The sequence below is a fragment of the Hippichthys cyanospilos genome, chromosome 15 (genome assembly GCF_059441005.1).
Source record: "Hippichthys cyanospilos isolate Australia breed blue-spotted pipefish chromosome 15, RoL_Hcya_1.0, whole genome shotgun sequence".
NCBI classification, from domain to species: Eukaryota; Metazoa; Chordata; class Actinopteri; order Syngnathiformes; family Syngnathidae; genus Hippichthys; species Hippichthys cyanospilos.
Window position 1 is genome coordinate 17,119,991 of NC_142383.1, and position 19,350 is coordinate 17,139,340.

The window sequence follows — 19,350 nt, forward strand, 5'->3', positions numbered from 1 at the left end:
CGCTTTTCGGAAGCCGTCAAAAGCCGATGACGTTAACCGTCAAAAAAAACAAGGCGGCCCCGCCCCTGGACCGCCCACCGTATTTTGCTCCGGTGAAGAAAGCAGCGGCGTGAAACTCACTTTATCGTACTAGGCGACACGGTAAAATTATAGCGTATTGACGTGCGTATAGCTTTTACGGCGATTACATTCCCAAAAGTACCTGAAGTAACCGAATTTCGTGACAGTTTAACTTTTATATTTTGGACCCATTTTTCGTTTGTTTCAATTGTTAAACAAATAAATATATAAAATCCATATATATATTTTTGCCTGGTCCAACTTATAGAGAGGAAAATAATCAAGAAAATTAGCGATGTACAATAGATACAAATGAAAAACTGTGTCGTCGAGGTTTTTGACTTTAAAGGAAGAAAAATTGCGTGAAAAATAGCAATGTAACCCCGCATTTGAAAAGTTATGGTCATAAATGAAAATATTCAATCGGATGAAGTCGCAATAATTGAACCGTGATGTAGCGAGGGAATACTGCATATCAAAAAATTAGAAAATTAGGTAAACATGTTTTATTAGTCGTTTTTATACCTGTTATTTCTGTTTGGCGTTTTTCCCATAATTCCAAGGGGTATGCACATGTTTTTATCATTTGTTTTTAAAGTACGTTAGAACGTATTTGCAAGTACGTTCAAATGTTTGAGTACTTTTCTCTTGCATACGTATACACAACTGAAATACTTCCACACACTATTGAAATGTTCCAATGCACAATACAGCTAAAAGAACTTACACAATATGTCAGAACGTACTTGTAGGCTAAAGCACACAATCTGAGCAAAGCTTGACAGGAAGAAGAAGTAAAAGGATGAGAGTGAAAGGGTTATTTCTTTTATTCGGGGGGGGGGGGGGGGGGGGGGGCTAGAAAAACACAGAAGGATGGGTTGAGTTATGGTGATGCGAAGATGGGAGCCGCTTCTCTCCTGTCGAGTCGTCTCAGGAGCCGGCCCCCCAGGCAACGCAGGGAGAAAAGCATGATGAATAATTAACTGGGAGAAATGTCACGAGCGGCATAGGAAAGTGTAATCATTCCTCTGCTGGATTTCGGGATCATCTGCCTTTAAGACGCCTTTATGTAAAAAAGATGGGTGGATGGATGCTGGATATGGCTAATGACTGGATGGATGGATGGATAGATAGATAGACAGATAGATAGATCTAACAACCTGTTAATACTCGATCTTGATGGATGGATGGATGGATGGATGGATGGATGGATGCTGGATATGGCTAATGACTGGATGGATGGATGGATAGATAGATAGACAGATAGATAGATCTAACAACCTGTTAATACTTGATGGATGGATGGATGGATAGATGGATAGATAGATAGATAGATAGATAGATAGATAGATAGATAGATAGATAGATAGATAGATAGATAGATAGATAGATAGATAGATAGATAGATAGATAGATAGATAGAATAGCCTGTTAATACTCGATCTTGATGGATGGATGGATGGATAGATATAACAGCCTGTTAATACTCGATCTTGATGGATGGATGGATGGATGGATGGATGGATGGATGGATGGATAGATAGATAGATAGATAGATAGATAGATAGATAGATAGATAGATAGATAGATAGATAGATAGATAGATAGATAGATAGATAGATAGATAGATAAAATAGCCTGTTAATACTCGATCTTGATGGATGGATGGATAGGTAGGTAGATAGATAGATAGATAGATAGATAGATAGATAGATAGATGGATAGATAGATAGATAGATAGATAGATAGATAGATAGATAGATAGATAGATAGATAGATAGATAGATAGATAGATAGATAGATAGATAGATAGATAGATAGATAGATAGATAGATAGATAGATAGATAGATAGATAGATAGATAGATGGATGACCGCATAACGATTGGATAGATGGGTAGATGACATGGCCGATGCATGGCTGGACAGATGTATATTCCCATAATATCCAAAAACAAGCTTGTTCCCAATCCAAGGGCTCGGGTTAGGCCTTGCAGTATTTCAATCGAAAAGTGAGAAAGGACGGTCCCGGTATTCCAAACAATCTCAATCTGTCCCGCTTCCGGTGAGAAAGCTCAGCTGTGGAAAATGACTTATGGATGATGGTGACCCAGTTTAATGAGGTAATTGCAGATATACATCATCTTTTATGGACGGAACAATGCTTTGTTCCCACGTGGATGGCTTCTAAATTTAATACAGGCCTGTTTTATTTTTTCTCACGGGTGGAAGGGGAGGACATTCTTTGTCTTCTCGTCGTGTTTAATGTCTTTTTTTTGTCATGAGAGGGTTTAGACATTAGAATTTCATCATCCTTTTGTTTGTATTTTCGTTTGCCTTCATGCAGTTTTTTTTCATGCATTGTTACGTCTGTTTCATCGACACAAAATGCGAAATATTCTGAAAAAACATTTGTTTTTACCAACATGTGTACACATTCAACTATTGAGTAGTCATGGTTACGATACCAAAAACCGATACAGCTGATCATTTTGTGTCACAAATTTTCCCCAATCTATATATTAAAATCTCAATACCGATACCAAAAACCGATACCATTGATAACTTTGAGTCACAAATGTTATACATCTTATATTGCATATTCAAGTATAGCAATTTTACTTCAAATTATTATGCATCTATTTTATAAATCTCAACTGTAGAGTAGGCGTGGATACCGATACCATTGATATCACTAATACTTCTGATGCGCAAAAGTGATCCAAAAAAACCCAGCTATATAGTCCAATTTTGCTTTTTATTCAATAGCGTAATGCAACAATAATATTATAATATTTAATACCCATATAAAATAAATAAATATTTAATTTAAGATTTTTTTTAGGTTTCAAGAAGATATTTTAAGAAAAAAAATACACATACACAAAAATTCACATACATATATTTATTTTATATATGTATTTTATTTTATTTTAAGGATGAAGGTATTTTATTTTCAAAGAATACCAGGACAGAAAAAGTCGATTTTCATGGAAGCAAAAAAAAAAAAAAAAATTGCCCGTTTGACTGCAAATTCTTGGGGCCGCGCGACAGGGCCGCCATGTTGAATTCACGGTGACAAACCAAATAAATAAATAGAACCCCCATCGACGGAAATAGTCTGCGCGCCGTTCCCTTTTGAAAGGGCGCTCCTCGGCGCCTGGGGGAGCGCCCCCCTGTGGAGACATTTGCCAAACTTCAAAAGACTTTGGGGCCACTTCCTCTTTCAGGGGAGAAACAAACACACACAAAAATAAAATAAAAAAAAAACAAGACGGAAAATAATCATCTGGATGCATCCCCGCGCACGCGCAACTATTTATAAGCCGGCGCCGGCGTATTTACATAACTTTAATTCAGTGTCTAATTAAAGCCCCGGAGATTCCCGGCTCGGCTCCAATTTGGAATAATTAAAGAGCAACGCGAGCAAAGTGGCGGCAGACGCGTCTCACCGTGGGAAACTAAACGCTCAGGTGTACCTGGCCGCTAATGAAATGCTATTGTTCCAAACCCAGGAGCGTTTGCAGGTATTTTGCCGGCTGAGTGAACGCGCCGGATGCTGATTGGCCCCCCGGGGGACCGCTCCGGGAAGGGCTCTTTAGCGAGGAAGTCACAAATAGAAAAGATGTTACTTTTGGTGGGGGGGGGGGGGGGGGGGGGCGCGGCCCGAGAGACGGCCGTCTCGCTAATTAGCGAGGAATGCGAAAGGAATTTGCCGACGCTCCATCCCGCCGCTTGATTTGCCCGTCGGTTTGGCCCCGACTTTCGACGAAAAACCAAGCGGCGGTCGTACTGCGCCCGTTCCTTGGGCTGTTTGTTCTCGGCCCGATTTTGAGGACGCCGTTCACGCTTGAGCGCGAATGGGAGCTTGATTAAAACTGACTGAAGGGTCAACATCTCGGCGATGCCCAAACGGTGGCCCGGGGGCCACAAGTGGACCGCCGTCGGTCTTCACGCGGCCCGCGCCATTTGGGCCAATAGAATAGGAGCAGTGAATAAAATTTGGGTGTTTCTTGCTCATAGTACATAGAGAAACAAGATACTCAAGATCAAAATCTTGTTTCCTTCTTTTTCTATGAATTTTTCAATTCCGGAGCTCTCGGAACCCCCATTTTGAGAAACGCTCAAAACAAACGTTTGCATCATAATATTGTGTTTGGTTTTGTTTTTTTCCTGCAGTTACGCAAGCTGGAAGTAAGCCACACGAGTGGCTTACGAGCCTACTGGCCCGTACCAACTTGCTAAAAATGACATTTTCTACCAATAAATTCACAGGATGTGTATACATTCATTTATTTATTTATTTATTTATTTATTTATTTATTTTCCCCCAGGGATCAATTGTTTGAGAACATGCTACATTATTTTTCTGGTAAAGGGTTAGGGTTATGTTTTTTCTTCTTCTTTTTCGGTTACTTCTGACATTTGGATTCCTTGCAAAAAATGTTGATCTGGTTGTTTTTCAACAACAAGAACAAAAAATTCTATCGCTGTTCCTCAGGGCAACGGGAATGACTTAACACAAATTCCATTCACGTCGATTCAGATTTGGTTGATTTTTCTCTCAACAAAAAATTTTGTGTCTTTTTTTGGGGCACGTGGAACGGATTAACTCCATTCCCATTCATTCCAGTTACGAGAGATGCTTTCAAGTCAAATTGTTTTGAAATACGGCATTCCTGTGTTTGTTTTCAAGAGTTTTTTTCTGATAAAAAAACTGATAAACTTCCTGTCAGATGTAACCGAAAATCGTCATTTTTTTTCGCGCGGCCTTGGTGGTTGCCTTCCACTGTCGAATGTGGCGTTTGATGGACCCGTGACGCTTCTTTGATCAAGCCGGGGAAGGAAAACCCGCACTGGGAAGCGTGCGAGCAGGCGCGAGGGATAGAAAGCTTTTCTCCGTTTTAACGTGCACCGTTTCAGGACCGAGCAACAATTAAGAAGTTGGTTTGACATGTGAAAGTCAAGTCGAAGCTGACGGTCGTCCCCCCCCCCCCCCCTCCCCCCCCAAGAGAGACTTGTCAAAGACTTGGCAGCTGCCTCCGCCCACTGCAAACGTAAAAGCAACAGCAGCGTTTATGTAGTCAAGACAAACAAAACGTGTCAGATATCAACAAAAAAATATATATGGAGAAAAACACCTGTTTTCAAATCATTACACATGATTGAAGCAGAATGTTTTTGTCTATTTGCAAAGCTAAGAGGGTCTAAAGGAAACATTCATTTTCTATTCTCCATTTTCTTAAAAAAAAACATAGAAAAATGTCTTTTAGTTGGAATGAGTTCAATGGAACCCTGGACCTGTGAAAACAATGAAAACAGCAAGGGTCCCAAAATTGAACCATGTGGAGCGCCAATTGACAGGGAGATAGAACGTCTTAAGAGAATATTCATTTTCTATTCTCTGTTATTTGAAAAAACATGTGTCTTTTGTTGGAATGATTTAAGATGGAACCCTGGGCCTGTAAGAAAATGACACAAACAGCAAGGCTCCCAAATTTGAACCGCCTGGAACACCAATTGACAGCGAGATAGAGTGTCTTAAGTGAATATTATTTTTCAATTCTCCATTTTCTAAAAAAAATTTAAAAAACTATCAAAATAAATAACAGAAATATGTGTCTTTTGGGTGGAATGAGTTGCAAAGGAACCCTGGGCCTGTGAAAAAACGAAAACAGCCAGGGTCCCAAAACTGAACCCTGTGGAACACCAACTGAAAGTGAGGTAGTGTGGGATTTATCCTGTGTATTTAACTGGGTCTCTGAAGGTCTCAAATCTCATTTAATGTCATCACAGCAGCTGGTTTCTTTTCCATTTGAGAACAAATGAATTGGAACATGAAACAACTCATCGCTAAATTATGTTATTGTGACTCCTGAAAAAGCCGTCGTTGCGTGTGTTACAGATGTGCTTTCATTGTCATTAGCGATGCAATTTGAAGCCTATGTGACCTTTCTCCAATTCCAGGTCTGAAGCAGATCCACGCTCTGTCCATCCAGGGCAACTACGAGCTGCGAATCGACCTGGAGGACTTTGAGAACGGCACGGCGTACGCTCAATACGGCACCTTCGGCGTGGGTCTCTTCTCGGTGGACCCGGACGATGACGGCTACCCGCTGACGGTGGGCGACTATTCGGGCAACGCAGGTACATTTTCTCATGCGATAGTCTCCTTCGATTATAATTTTCAAATCTTTAATTCCTTTATTCTAAAACGGTGTGATATGTGCTTTTTTTTTAAAAACGCAATTTATTTATTTTAGTGTTTTAGTTACTTATTCAAACCCAAAGACATTTTTTTTAAGACTCTAGACATTAAATTACAGCTAATTTGTTGTTGTTTTGGATAATTTAGAGTACAACACTTGATATCATTCATAAATTACTTTAGATACTTTAGTAATTAAGTACTATGTAGTTGATTATCCTAGGTACTAAGGTAATGATATTTTTACTGCATGATTACCTAAAGTAATTAATTATTTTAGTAGCATTTATCTAAAGTAATTGACCTATGTAGTACTATAGTACCTAAAGTAATTAATTACTTTCTGTACTGCTTTTACATTTGGTACTTTTTTACATTCAAGTAATCCATTATATTAGATACTTTAGTAATTAGGTACTCATGCGATTGCTTACTTTAGATACTAAGATAATGATTATTTTAGTGCTTGGTTATTTGAAGGAATTATTTACTTTTATACTTTTTATCTAATATACCTAATCACCTAAAGTAATTGATCAAGTTAGTATTGCAGTAACTAATCCATTCCTTTGGGAAATTCAGTACCTAAATTACTTTAGTATTTAAGCATCTAAGTTAATACTTTAATGTACCTGTGATTGAATGGCTGGACTCATAGACATGCCTGGAAACGTCAAAATACGTCTTTGGGATTGAATGAGTTAGGGGCAAATCAAGCGTTTGTTTTTTTTTTGTTTGAATTAACACAACATCAAAAATGAGTATTTTGAATGTGATTAATTAAAAATAAAAAAAAGAAAATGGATGGTTGGAAGAACAATGTCAACTCATGTCAGCACCATTATTTTGGAGCATGACGTTACCTTCTTACGCTCAAATTTGCATCCAAATGTGAAATTTGGAACAGTCATGCATGCGTTGAGAGTAACCGCATCAGATGGGAGGCGCCGCGCCCCGCCGCCATCCTGATGAAATTACAGGAGATTAATTGAGCCGCAGCCTCAACAAAAGCCGGTGACGTTGGGGCAACGCAAAGCAATTTGCCCGAGCGTTGGGGAGCGTCGCTCCGCCCGGAGAGAATGGGGACAGATGTGAGCCGTGGCGCTCGGGGAGGGCGCGCGGCGTGGAACCGCAGCAGCAGAAAGCTAGCTGCCTTGTGTTCGGCGCATGGAGAACAAGACCAAACAATTGAAATCAAAAACAAAAAGCTTTGTTTCACAAGAAGAAAAAGTCAAAAACCCAATTTGGGGAAAATCAGAAACCTTTAAAAGGGACTGCAGGTGGGAGGAGCCCCCTTCCAGGCTCGATAGGTTGAAGCTGCGCGTACCAAATACAGACAAATAAAGAAAGGGATCAGGAAGGAAGGAAGGAAGGATATAGCGACGAGGGAGGTAGGGAGGAAGGAAGGAAGCAAGAAGGAAAGGAAGGACAGAGCAACGAGGGAGAAAGAACAAGGAAGTAAGTCAGGGAGGACTGAAGGAAGGAACGGCAGAAGGATGAGGGAGAAAAGAAGGAAGGGAGGTAGGGAGGAAGTAAGTGAAAAAGAATGTAAAAAATGAAAGACAGATCAGGGAGGAAGGAAGGAAGGATGAAAGCAAGGAGGGAGGGAGAGAAATGAAGGAAGGAAGGGCAGAGGGATGAGGGGGGAAGGAAGCAAAAAATGATCAAAAGAAGGAAGGACAGAGCAGGGAGGAAGGAAGAAAAAAGGAGGGCGGGAAGATGGAAGCAAAAAAGGATCAAAAGAAGGAATGACAGCAGGGAGGAAGGAAGAAAAAAGGAGGGAGGGAAGATGGAAGCAAGAAAGGAAGGAAACAGGATGGGCGGAAGGAAGGACAAAGCGATGAGGGACAGAGGAAGGAAAGATGGCAGGAAGCAATGGAGGAAGGAAGGAAGCAAGAGAGGAAGAACGACACAATGAGGGAGGGAGGAAGGTAGAAAGGAAGGAAGGATGGAGGGAAGAAAATCAGGGAGGAAAGAAGGAAGGAATAAAGGAAGCACAGAGTGAAGATGGAGGGAAGAAAGTCGGGAGAGGAAGGAAGGAAGGAGACACAGAGTGAGAATGGAGGGAAGAAAGTCGGGGAAGAAGGAAGGAAGGTAGGAAGGACAGAGTGAGGATGGAGGGAAGAACGTCAGGGAGGAAGGAAGGAAGGAAGGAAGGAAGGAAGGAAGGAAGGAAGGACAGAGTGAGGATGGAGGGAAGAAAGTCGGGGGGAAGGAAGGAAGGAAGGAAGGACAGAGTGAGGATGGAGGGAAGAAAGTCGGGGAGGAAGGAAGGACAGAGCAACAAGGGAAGGAAGGAAGGACAGAGCGAGGATAGAGGGAAGAAAGTCGGGGAGGAAGGAAAGATGGTAGGAAGTTATGGAGGAAGGAAGGAAGCACGAGAGGAAGAACGACACAATGAGGGAGGGAGTAAGGAAGGTAGGAAGGACGGAGCGAGGACAGAGGAAAGAAAGTCGGGGAGGAAGGAAGAAAGGAAGGACAGAGCAACGAGGGAAGAAAGGAAGGAAGGACAACGTCTAAAAAGGAAGGGAAGAAAGTTAAAAGGGAGATACGAGAGAAGGAACAATAAGGATTTCTGTTTACCGCCCCGCCCTCCCACCCATCAACCCCGCCCCCTTCATTTCGCCCCGCCCCGCCCCTGCAGGCGACTCCCTTCTGAAGCACAACGGCATGAAGTTCACCACCAAGGACCGGGACAACGACCACTCGGAGAACAACTGCGCCTCCTTCTACCACGGCGCCTGGTGGTACCGCAACTGCCACACCTCCAACCTCAACGGCCAATACCTTCGCGGCCAGCACACGTCCTACGCCGACGGCATCGAGTGGTCCGCCTGGACCGGCTGGCAGTACTCGCTCAAGTTCTCCGAGATGAAGATCCGGCCCACCCGCGACCCGGACGGCAAATGAGGCCCCTCCCCCCACCGTCTCCCGCCGTCTCCGCCCCTTTACTTGCGTCTCCGCCCCTCGGACTTTTTTTGTTCGCCGTTTGAACCGGCGAGGATCAAACAGGAAGTGGAGACGACGATAGAGGACGTCCTTCCTCTGTCCGTCCTCCGAACCGGGCCGCCCGTTTTGTATGTCCCCCCCCCCCCCCAAAAAAAGAAGCTCTTCAATTCAGTCATCTTCAACCCATTTTTTTTAGTTTTCCTTTTATGCAAATGAGACAAAAAGCACCATATAAATAGATCTATATAAATAAATCTCTATATATATACATACAAAGAAAAGTAAAGAGACAAAGAGTGCATTTTGAATTTGTACGTTTTATTTATTTTATTGTTTTTCAGCGTCAGGGCCACATGGGGGATTAAAAAAAAAAAAAAACACAGGAATTAAAAGCGCATTTGCCCCAAAAAATAAATGAACATAAAGTCAGATTTTAGATAAATGGTATTTTTCAAGAAAAAAAAAAAATCTGAGAAAATGTCTGGTAAATCTGAAAAATTTTGTGTCCATTTTTTGCTTGTTTTTTTTTGTACGAATGGGTAAGTATCGGTATGGAACCCAATTTAAATATATCGATACTGGCGATGACAGCCGATACTAGCATTAGCCACTCGATCATCGGGTAGAAATGACAAATTTGGAAAATTAAAAAATTGCCTTGTATATCAAAAATTTAAAGGAAAATGGTAATTTTTTTTATTATTTTTAAAAAAATATTAGTTGTATCGGTACTTGGTATCGATACACTCACGGGTATGGGTGGAAAAGCAGTATCGAAAAGGGCCTTTTTTATTTTTTGAAAGCGCCTATAAATCTCTAATTTGACTCCCTTCTCGAACAAACAAACCGTAAATAATTTGAATATTTTTTTTTTTAGATGTAATCTTTATCCTTCTCATTTAATTATTTTTTTTTCCTCTTTCCATTGTGGCCCTTTCTCTCTTTCGTCCCTTTCTTTGGATGTACTGAAAGCTTTAAAAAAAAAAAGTGTAAATTTGACTGTACAGCGTGTATGACTTTTAGAGCATGTCCGGTTTTTCTTACGATGCTAAAAAAATAACATAAAAAAAGCTAAAGCACATGGAAAACAAACAAAAAAAAGGCGGGACATTCCAAGCATTAACTCTCTGCGATGCAGGATCCCCCCTAGTGGCCGGATGGAGGATTGCGCCCCGAAAGCACATGCCCTAAATGGACTTTCACACACAAACACACACACACGCGTGTGTGTGTGCGCCCCCTTCTCGGCTGATGTTTTTGAACATCGGCGTGCGTGAGGATGCGACAAACAAACCGGAAAAAAAGTGGAAACCGGTGCGGCCACGCGTGCAAATTCGCACGTGTGGTCAATGTGCGCACGTGTACAAAAAAAAAAAAAAAAGAAAGACCAGCGAGACACAGAGACACGTCCACGTGTACAACTGGGTACTTTTTAAACGATTTTTTTCGATAATCGGATGAGAAAATTGACAAGTTGAGGTTTGAACCAATCACAAGCAGGAAGAAAAATGCTTCCGAAAAAATACACAAACAAAAATGTCCGTATGCATGATTGGATTTTTTTGTTTTTTCCCAAGTGCAATTCAAATCGTAATTTCATTTTTTATGTGACAAAAACTGAATGACAGATTAGCAAATTTGAAAGTTGACACATTTCAACCAATCAGAAGCAGGAAGGAAATTGCACTTGTAAAATACACAAAAATAAAATTAAATGAAAAAAATGGAGCGGAAATGACAAATTGTAAGGCTAGAAAATTGAGGTGAATTTAATGATATTTGAAAAAAAATACTTTCCACCTGAGACCCAGCCAAATCTATTGTGTCCACTATTGTGTCCATTTTGTCTCAAGAAGACAGCAGTGAACGGCCTCCCAACCAAACACATGAGATATCGTTGGACCTGCCAGGATGTCCTCAGCTGAGCGCACTAGGACTTAGTTGGCTATCTCCACTGCGTCAAAATCTCCAGACCAAAAACAAATGTCCTCTAGAGTGGACACAAATGAACGGCTGGATCTCAGGAGGACATGCTGTACTGTAGGTCTTTCTTTAAATTCATTTTTGGACATTTCTTTGTTGTATCTGGACCGATTTTTAGTATCAAAAAAAAAGAAATGAAAACTACCCACGTGTGCGTGTGGACGTGTCCTCAAGTCACTTAATGCTTGTGTACGATACCCCCCCGTCCCAACATGCCCCCCCCCCCCCCGCCCCCCCGGCACCCCTCGCTGCTCTTTGTGTTGCCCGACGGAGGATTTCCGCCTCGTTCTAGACGGAGCTTTTACTTATCGTGATCGTGAACCCAATGGAGTGGACGCCGCCTACTGGTAACTGTGTTGAACTGCGCTTGCACCCTAGTCCCGCCCCTAACCCCGCCCCCCTCCAGCTCAACCCACACCGCCACGTTGTGCTTCTTGTATACGTTGCTGCTATGTTCAATAAATGTTGGAGCCGAACGTCACCTGAAATCCACCCGTCCCCGATGTCCACCCACCTGCATTTTTTTGTCTTTTTTTTTGTCCTGTATACGATAAAAGATTACAACCAGATTTCATCGCTGCCCGGGATCTTCTGCATCCCTATTTCGTTGTCTTCTCACTCTCTTGCATATATCGTCCTGAGAGCCAGCCTATTCATTTATGTCCACACTAGTGGACATTAGTTTTTAATTGATGTCTTTTGACTCCATGAAGCTTCTTTACTTAAGTTTTACTGTCCTCACTAGAGGACATCCCGGCCTTTCCGATGATGTCATACACGTTTGGGTGGGATGCAATCTAATTTGCTGTCTTGCTGAGACTCAATGTCCACTACAGAGGACATAAATGAATAGGCTGGGTCTCAGGAGGCTAAAATGTCCCCACATCTTCTGAAAAATGTTCCAAACCTTTTCTAAAAGGTGAAGAGCTAAAATGATCACGTGTAATCCTATTTTGTTGCCTCCTCACTCGCCCAAGACCCAGCATTTTCATTTGTGTCCACTGTAGGGGACATTATTTTTTGGTCTATATCTTTGGACTTATTGGAGCTCCCCCACTAGGACCTGGCATATTCAGGAGAAGGCATTCTGGCCTTCCCATCGATGTCCTACACGTTTGAGTGTAATGAAATCAAATTTGCTGTCTTGCTAAGACTTAGTGTCCACTACAATGGACATAAATGTAGAGGCAGACTCTTGGGAGGGCAAAATGTCCCCACACCATCCAAAAATTTTTCAAAACGTTTTCTAAAAAGCAAGGAGCTAAAATGATCACGTTTAACCCTATTTTGTTGCCTCCTCACCAGAGACCCAACCTTTTAAGTTGTGTCCACTGTAATGGACATTCGTTTTTGCTTTTTATTTTGGGACTAATAGGAGCGACCCTCCTAAAAAAAAAATCCTGTTATCTTCAATAGAATAGATTCTGGCCTTTGCAATGATGTCCTACATGTGTGGGTGTGATGCAATCAAATTTTCTATCTCGCTGAGACCCGGCGTCCACTACAGTGGACATAAATGAAGAGGCTGCGCCTCAGAGGATGAAATGTCCCAACATCTTCCAAAAAGGCCTAAAAGTTACCAAACCTGCCCAACCCTAATCTAAAAATGCATTTTCCCATGAGGTGCAACCGATGTGTTTTATTTTTGTTCTCATATATTTTTTTTGAGGGGGGGGCTGGATCTTGATTCTGTGTTTTATTGTTCTCGTCAGCATTCAATAAACGTTCACATTTTATAAATGGAGGAGAGGGAGGCCTCAAGTGTCTCTTCCTTGCTCTGTAGCTCATCAGGGATGAGCATTTCAGCCCTTTTCCTTGATTAAAAAAAATTGATTTTATTTTTATTTTTATTTTTATTGAGCCCCTGAAGATAGTTTCACTTAGCAACACGCAATTTGGGAAGCATGTCTTTCACGGGGATACCCACAAAAAAAAAAGTCTCAAAACACAATGCCTGAAAGGAGACAGGAAGTCAACTGTTTTTGTTTGATTTCCCAACTTTCATCATTACCGTAGCATCAATGCTAATTTGCTAGCTCCGCCATAGCGTTTCAGACGATATGTTAGCATAACGTTTAGTAGACTTTCATTTGGTGAAATTTTATGGTTTGTTTGAACATTTTGAAAAATGAAAAACGCAGCTATTAAGTTTTTCTCAACCCGCAAACTTTCTGGACCTGGTTTTCCAATCTGTAGTCATTATCGTAGCACCTATGCTAGTTTTTGTTAGCTTCCCTGTAGCGTTGCTGAGTCTATGTTAGCATAAAGTTGGCAGATTTTTGGTTTGCTTGCGCATTTTGGAAAATAAAAATCCTACCAGAGGTGCTTCTACTCAAACGACAAACCTTCTGGACCTGGATTTTCCATCTCTGGTCATTACCGTAGCCTCAGTGATCATTTTTGCTAGCTCGCCTGGAGCATTTCAGATTATATTTTAGCCAAAAGTTAGCAGTTAGTTTGATTTGTTTAAAAGTTTTGGAAAGTAAATACGCTACCATAGGTGCTTGTACTAGACCAGCAAAACTTCTGCTGACCTTCTAACCCTAAACTGGATTTCCAATCTCTGCTCAATACTGTAGCACCAATGCTAATATTTGCTAGCTGAGTTTTGTATAGCATTTCAGATGATACGTTAGCGTAAAGCATGCACACTTCCGTTTGATTACGATTTTTTTGAACATTTTGGAAACTACAAATCCTGCTAGGTGCTTCTACTCAATCGGTAGACTTTCTGGACCTATATTGACCATCGCTTATCGTTGCTGTAGTATCAAAGCTATTTTTTGCTAGCTTCCCTGTTCCATTTCAGGAAATATGTCAGCATAAAGTTAGTAGACGTTCATTAGATGAAATTTGATGGTTTGTTTGAACAGTTTGAAAAGTAAAACCCCGGAGTCCCTTATTATTATTTATACTCGATATTATTATTAATATCAACTGTTGCTTTGACGCACACGCAGCTCCAACAATTTCAGAGTGCACCACAGTACCGACTCTGATTCCATCAGCTAAATCCTTCAATTGTAGCTTGGAAGCTCATCATTTTTCGACTATCCTTGACACGCACGCCACGGCGGCGGCGCCCGCCCCACTCCGCCCGGAACCCCTGCGGAAATAAATACTTAAAAGCAGGACACATTGACAAAAATCCAAGCCGCCTGCATTTAATTCAACGGGGGCCATCAAACTTTGATGATAACAAATGTTCTCACAATTCCGTTTTACATTCCAATCTCTGCTGGAAGCCTGCTGCTTCTTGTGAAGTCGGCGCCGTAATACGCTCAGACACCCCCCGCCCCCCTTTGGGCGTTTGCGAACCATGGCAACAACCGCCAGTCGTCTTATCAGCGTTGGAGCCACCGGGTAGAAACACTATCAGATTAAGCGCCGCAACAAAACGGACAGGATTTACCGCTCGGATGCTCCGATAGCACGTTAGCGAGCGTCGTCGTTGCCGCATCTTAATCCATCCCGCAAACGTTGAACCATTCAAGACGGGAATGCTAATGATAACGGGAAAAAGACGGGGAGGAAAAGCTGCTTCGCTTTCGGGCCGGGGGCTGACGTGACCCTCTGGTCTGACGAGTCCCCGATCGCTAACGCGATGGAAAATGAAGATACTAAAACACAGAAGGACTTCCTAGGATCTGGGGTGTGACAATCAAAAAATGACGTGATTCATAAATAATGGATTGACAATCAATACTTGATGGATTTTCATCTGAGGTCAGGGGGTCCTGGATGGTCTCGGATCTTGGGTCCAAAATTGAGAAACAAATCGAGTCTTAAATTTGGTGTTTCATGCTAGTCTAATTAGTGTTGCGGTTTTTGATCCGTCTCACCTGTCGCGAGGCATTTTTGTGGGTCTCAAACTGAGGCGGACTGGATTCTTGATCAAGACTGGTTGGGACCACTACAACTACTTAGGTGCATTGGTGTCAAATGACAGTTGACCCTTAAAGGTCTTGGTCATGTCTCTATCTCGACTCTTAAAAGTCTTGATGTTTTGTGGGTCTCAAACTGATTCGGACTGGGTCCTTGATCAAGACTTGTTGGGACCACTACAACTACTTAGGTGCATAGGTGTCAAATGACAGTTGATCCCTAAAGGTCTTGGTCATGTCTCTATCTCAACTCTTAAAAGTCTTGATGTTTCGTCCGTCTCGATACTTTCTAGTCTCGATAATGTCTTTGTTTCAGTTGCTGCGGTCTTTACCGAAACTCGAAGACCTCATAACTTCATCTTTGTACTTGGTCACTCATAGCTCTCCTACACAAGTGTAGAATTTCCACCTTGGAGTCAATATTTCGGACTGTAAACCCTTTTGAACGTACTCACATGTTTCTGCTCCGTTGGTCTTTGTTACTCTTCGAAAACCATCAAAATAGCTTGTGGTCTTCCCCCGTCCCTTGTCGCTGGCGTTTCCACATCCTGTGAAATCTTTTGCAGGCAAAGGCTCTGCTGTCTTGAGACGTAAGGAAGCCCTCATCCAGATGTTGTACGCCTGACTTTTAGCTCGCCAGTCGAGCAAAACGGGCTCTAATGACCTTGCAGAACTAAATACCTGGCAGACGGAGATAACCAGAGAGCCCGCGGGGACAAGAGGGGGAATGTCAGGTCGACAGCTCTCCCCCAGAGTGTGAAAAGTGCTTCTTATTGCTAACCTGCAAGCGCATGCCAGGCCCAAATTGACTTTGAACTCACCCGCGGTTCCGTAACGTTTATCGAGTTGACGACTATCGCGTTTCTCGTCTGATGCCTGTGACAAAAGCCTTTTTTTTCCTTGTTTGTTGACTGCTCAGTCAAGCTGTTATTAGAAATGCCTTTACTGTCCTCGCTTTCGTCAATAGAAGCTAGCCCAAAGTCGCAGTACTGGTTGTCATGGTGACAGCAGCGGTACTCTTCATTGGCCGTACCATGAACGCCTGATTATTTGCCCTTTGCAAATCTGTGTCGTTTGCTGCCGTTTTGTAGCATCATAGTGACAAGTAACTGAGCATCACTTGGGCAAAAGTAGTGCCTTGCCGCCATCTTGTGTCATACTGATGCCAAAGAACTATGTTGAAGTGGAGTTATGAAACATCGTGTGGATTCTCGGAGCCAAGGAATTATGTTGAGTTTAGTGACGAAGCTGCATTTGGACATAAGTAGTGCTTTGCCGCCAAGCTTGGGCACAAGGAAATATGATGAAGTGATTTGAATAGCTTATTTTTGGATAAAAGTAGCGATTTGGGGCTGCCTAGCTGGTCTCAAGGAACTATGTTGGGATGATACGGAGCTTCATTTGGAAAATCAGTGTTGCAGTCAGAGATCAGCAATTTCATTTTGACAAAAGCTGCGCTTTGCCGCTATCTTAAGGCCGACAGCAGTAGTGATTTTCTGCTACCTCGTGGCTTCTTGGTACGATGGAACTATGTTGAGATTAGTGATGAAGCTTCCTTTTGACAAAAATAGTTATTTGTCAAAAACCGGCAAAGGCGCCACCTTGAGTTCACAATTTATATCAAACTGATATGTGGAACCTTCATTTCGACAAAAAGTAGTCCTTTCTGGCCTCCTTGCGGCACATATAAAGAAAATTATTATTATTGCTACCAAGAAACTATGTGATCCAGGGCATTGAAGTTGAGGTTACGGTGGAGGAAAAAAAAAAAGGTGTGACAAATGTTTGACACAAGTGTCAAAAGAGAGGGATTGGTCACAGGTAATCCCCAAGTTTCTAATGGTACATTTGATGGAGGATGACAGGGAACCTAATCTGTGTTTCCGGGGCGACGTTAAGTGTCTCGGGTCTTGTCAGAGATGAGTTGTCACGAGGCTGTTCAGTCCCTGACCGCATTGAGACAGTCAAGGTGCCTGGAACTTATGGATAACTCGAGGCCGGAACAAAAAGCAGAGTTGCGGCTAAAATGCATTTCCTCCTTGGACCCGGCCTATTTATTTGTGTCCGCTTTTGTGTCTAATTTGTCTCAGTAAGATAACAAAGTGATTTGCATCCCACACAAACATAAGACATCATTGGAAAGACCAGGATGTCCTCTATGGAGTACACTAGGACTTAGTAGAGTACTTTGAATGAGTCTAAAGATAGAGTAAAAACAAATGTCTCCTTCAGTGGACACAAATGATATAGGAGTGATGGAAGTAACACATTGAATTTAGCGGTCCAGTGGGAACCGTTTAATTAGCTCCGGGACCTAAACTCAATTTATTTCAAATCAATATTTGCCACTGAAATGATTTGAACTGCTAGCGAACTAAGCAACTCACAAAAACGGTAGATATGATGTCGTTTGTGTGTTTTGTGGCTCGGCCGAGTCGGTGACGTCTGGAAGAGGGTCGCTGCCACAGTTCGGAGAAAAGGAAGGGGACCCGACATCGAACCGAGTGGAACACCGTGCAGCAAAGGCCGGTAATTACAAAAATAGCTTCACAAATTTGGACGGACACAGCAAATCACTATAGTTTTATGGGGAGACTTGTTTCAAATTCTAAAAAATAAAAAACATCAATAAATACAAACTCCGCCCCCAAGTTCAAGCCCATTTAAAAAGCTAATTTTATTATTGACAATTTGTGGCCTCACAAAAGTCTATATAAAAGCTTTGGTTGGTGGGTGGGGGGCGCAAATCTAATGCAGCGTGAATAAACGATGAGTAAGGGGATGTGTTTAGGAGCGCGCCGCGCTTCCTTCACCCTTTATTTATTCCGCTTTCACGTTACGCAGCCGAGGCGATGCAAATGACGGGGGAGGAGAGTCGTAATCGGCAGCCGAGACCGATGATCTCTCAGCGGATTTAGAAAGGAGGAGGAAAAAAGTACTTTGTCTTTCCCTCTACTCGAAAAGTGCCGTTAATGGGCAATGTTTCAATGGCGGCGTATAAATGCTTGCGTTTACTTTGCTTTTTCAGGCGCTGTATTTGAGGGGGCAGAGGCTCATGAAAGGAACATTCGTGGAAATAGAAATCTTACAAATAGATTTTACTGCTTTTTAACGCGGGTCGGGTGCTGGGTTTTCCCAAAATTAACGAGCGATTGGACTTTTATGGCGAGTCGTCAAACCAAAATAAAATTTGCTCTGACCTTGCGGAGCTGAGTTAGACTTTTTGTTTTTAAAGTCATCAGATTTTGCTGGCTGGAAAATGGAAATGCAGCCCGACTTTTTCTGTCTTATGTGAAGCTGAAATCTGTTGAATTCAACAAGATCACTCAGGTGATAGTGAAAAAATTCTGAAGTGTCATTTTAGCGTCCTCTGCGGTTTAGTCGAGACCACATCTACCGAGACCAAAGAATTAGCAAGACTAGAGAGTACCTAGAGACAAGATTTCTAAAGGTTCTCACTGAGAAAAGACCTACATCTTTAGAGGTTCAAGATCAGGACCATTGGCGTTCGGGACTGAGACAAGACCAAGACTAATTCATGTTAAGACAGAGACAAGATCTAGACCTTTGGAGGTTGAGAAGAAAACTGTTGGAGGTCAAAACAGAGGTAAGACCAAGACCTTTGGAGGTTGAGAACCAAAGACAGAGACTTCTAGTTTTCAAGACTCAGACAAGACCAAAACCTTTGGGGGACAAGATTGATACTAGATTCAGATTTTTGGAGTTCATGAATGAGAAAAAACTTTCAAAGATGGAGATGAAGACAAAACCAGAACTTCGGAAGGTAGAGATGAAAACAAGACTGTTAGAAGTCAAGACAGAGACAAGACCAAAACTCTTTAGAGTCAAGACTCAGGCAATACCAAGATTTTGCAGATTGAGACTAAGACAAAACCAAGACTGTTAGAGGTTTAGACAGGGACTAGACTAAGGCGCTTCAACATCAAGACCAAGACTTTTGGAGGTCGAGATAGAAGTAAACTCAAGATTCTTTGACGTCAAAACTTTGGAGTTTGAGACCAAGACTCGATCAAAATTATGGGAAATTGAGACAAAGACAAGATCAAATGATGCAACTTTTCACTGAACAATCTTCAAAACCACAATCTACAGAACCACGCACCCAACATATTTATTTTCTTGTTTGTTTGACTGAAATGTGGATGCACACTGATGAAAGTTTGTATCTTTTTTTTTCTTCAGTGACATTTCTACAGAATCACCGCAAAAAAACAAACGCAAAAGGTCATCGCACAGCTCGCGATAT

The 19,350-nt window shown here is 42.0% G+C and overlaps 1 protein-coding gene across 2 annotated transcripts in view; it reads left to right on the forward strand.

The window, feature by feature from the left end:
* fibcd1b (fibrinogen C domain containing 1b) overlaps positions 1-12,943 on the forward strand; it is a 95,111-nt gene extending 82,168 nt beyond the window's left edge. For both annotated transcript variants that reach the window (XM_088435562.1, XM_088435563.1), the window contains 2 exons: positions 6,027-6,206; positions 8,912-12,943. In XM_088435562.1, the coding sequence (XP_088291688.1) occupies positions 6,027-6,206; positions 8,912-9,177 (446 nt within the window). In that variant the 3' untranslated portion in view covers positions 9,178-12,943. The remainder of the gene's footprint in view (positions 1-6,026; positions 6,207-8,911) is intronic.
* The last annotated feature ends 6,407 nt before the right edge of the window (positions 12,944-19,350 follow it).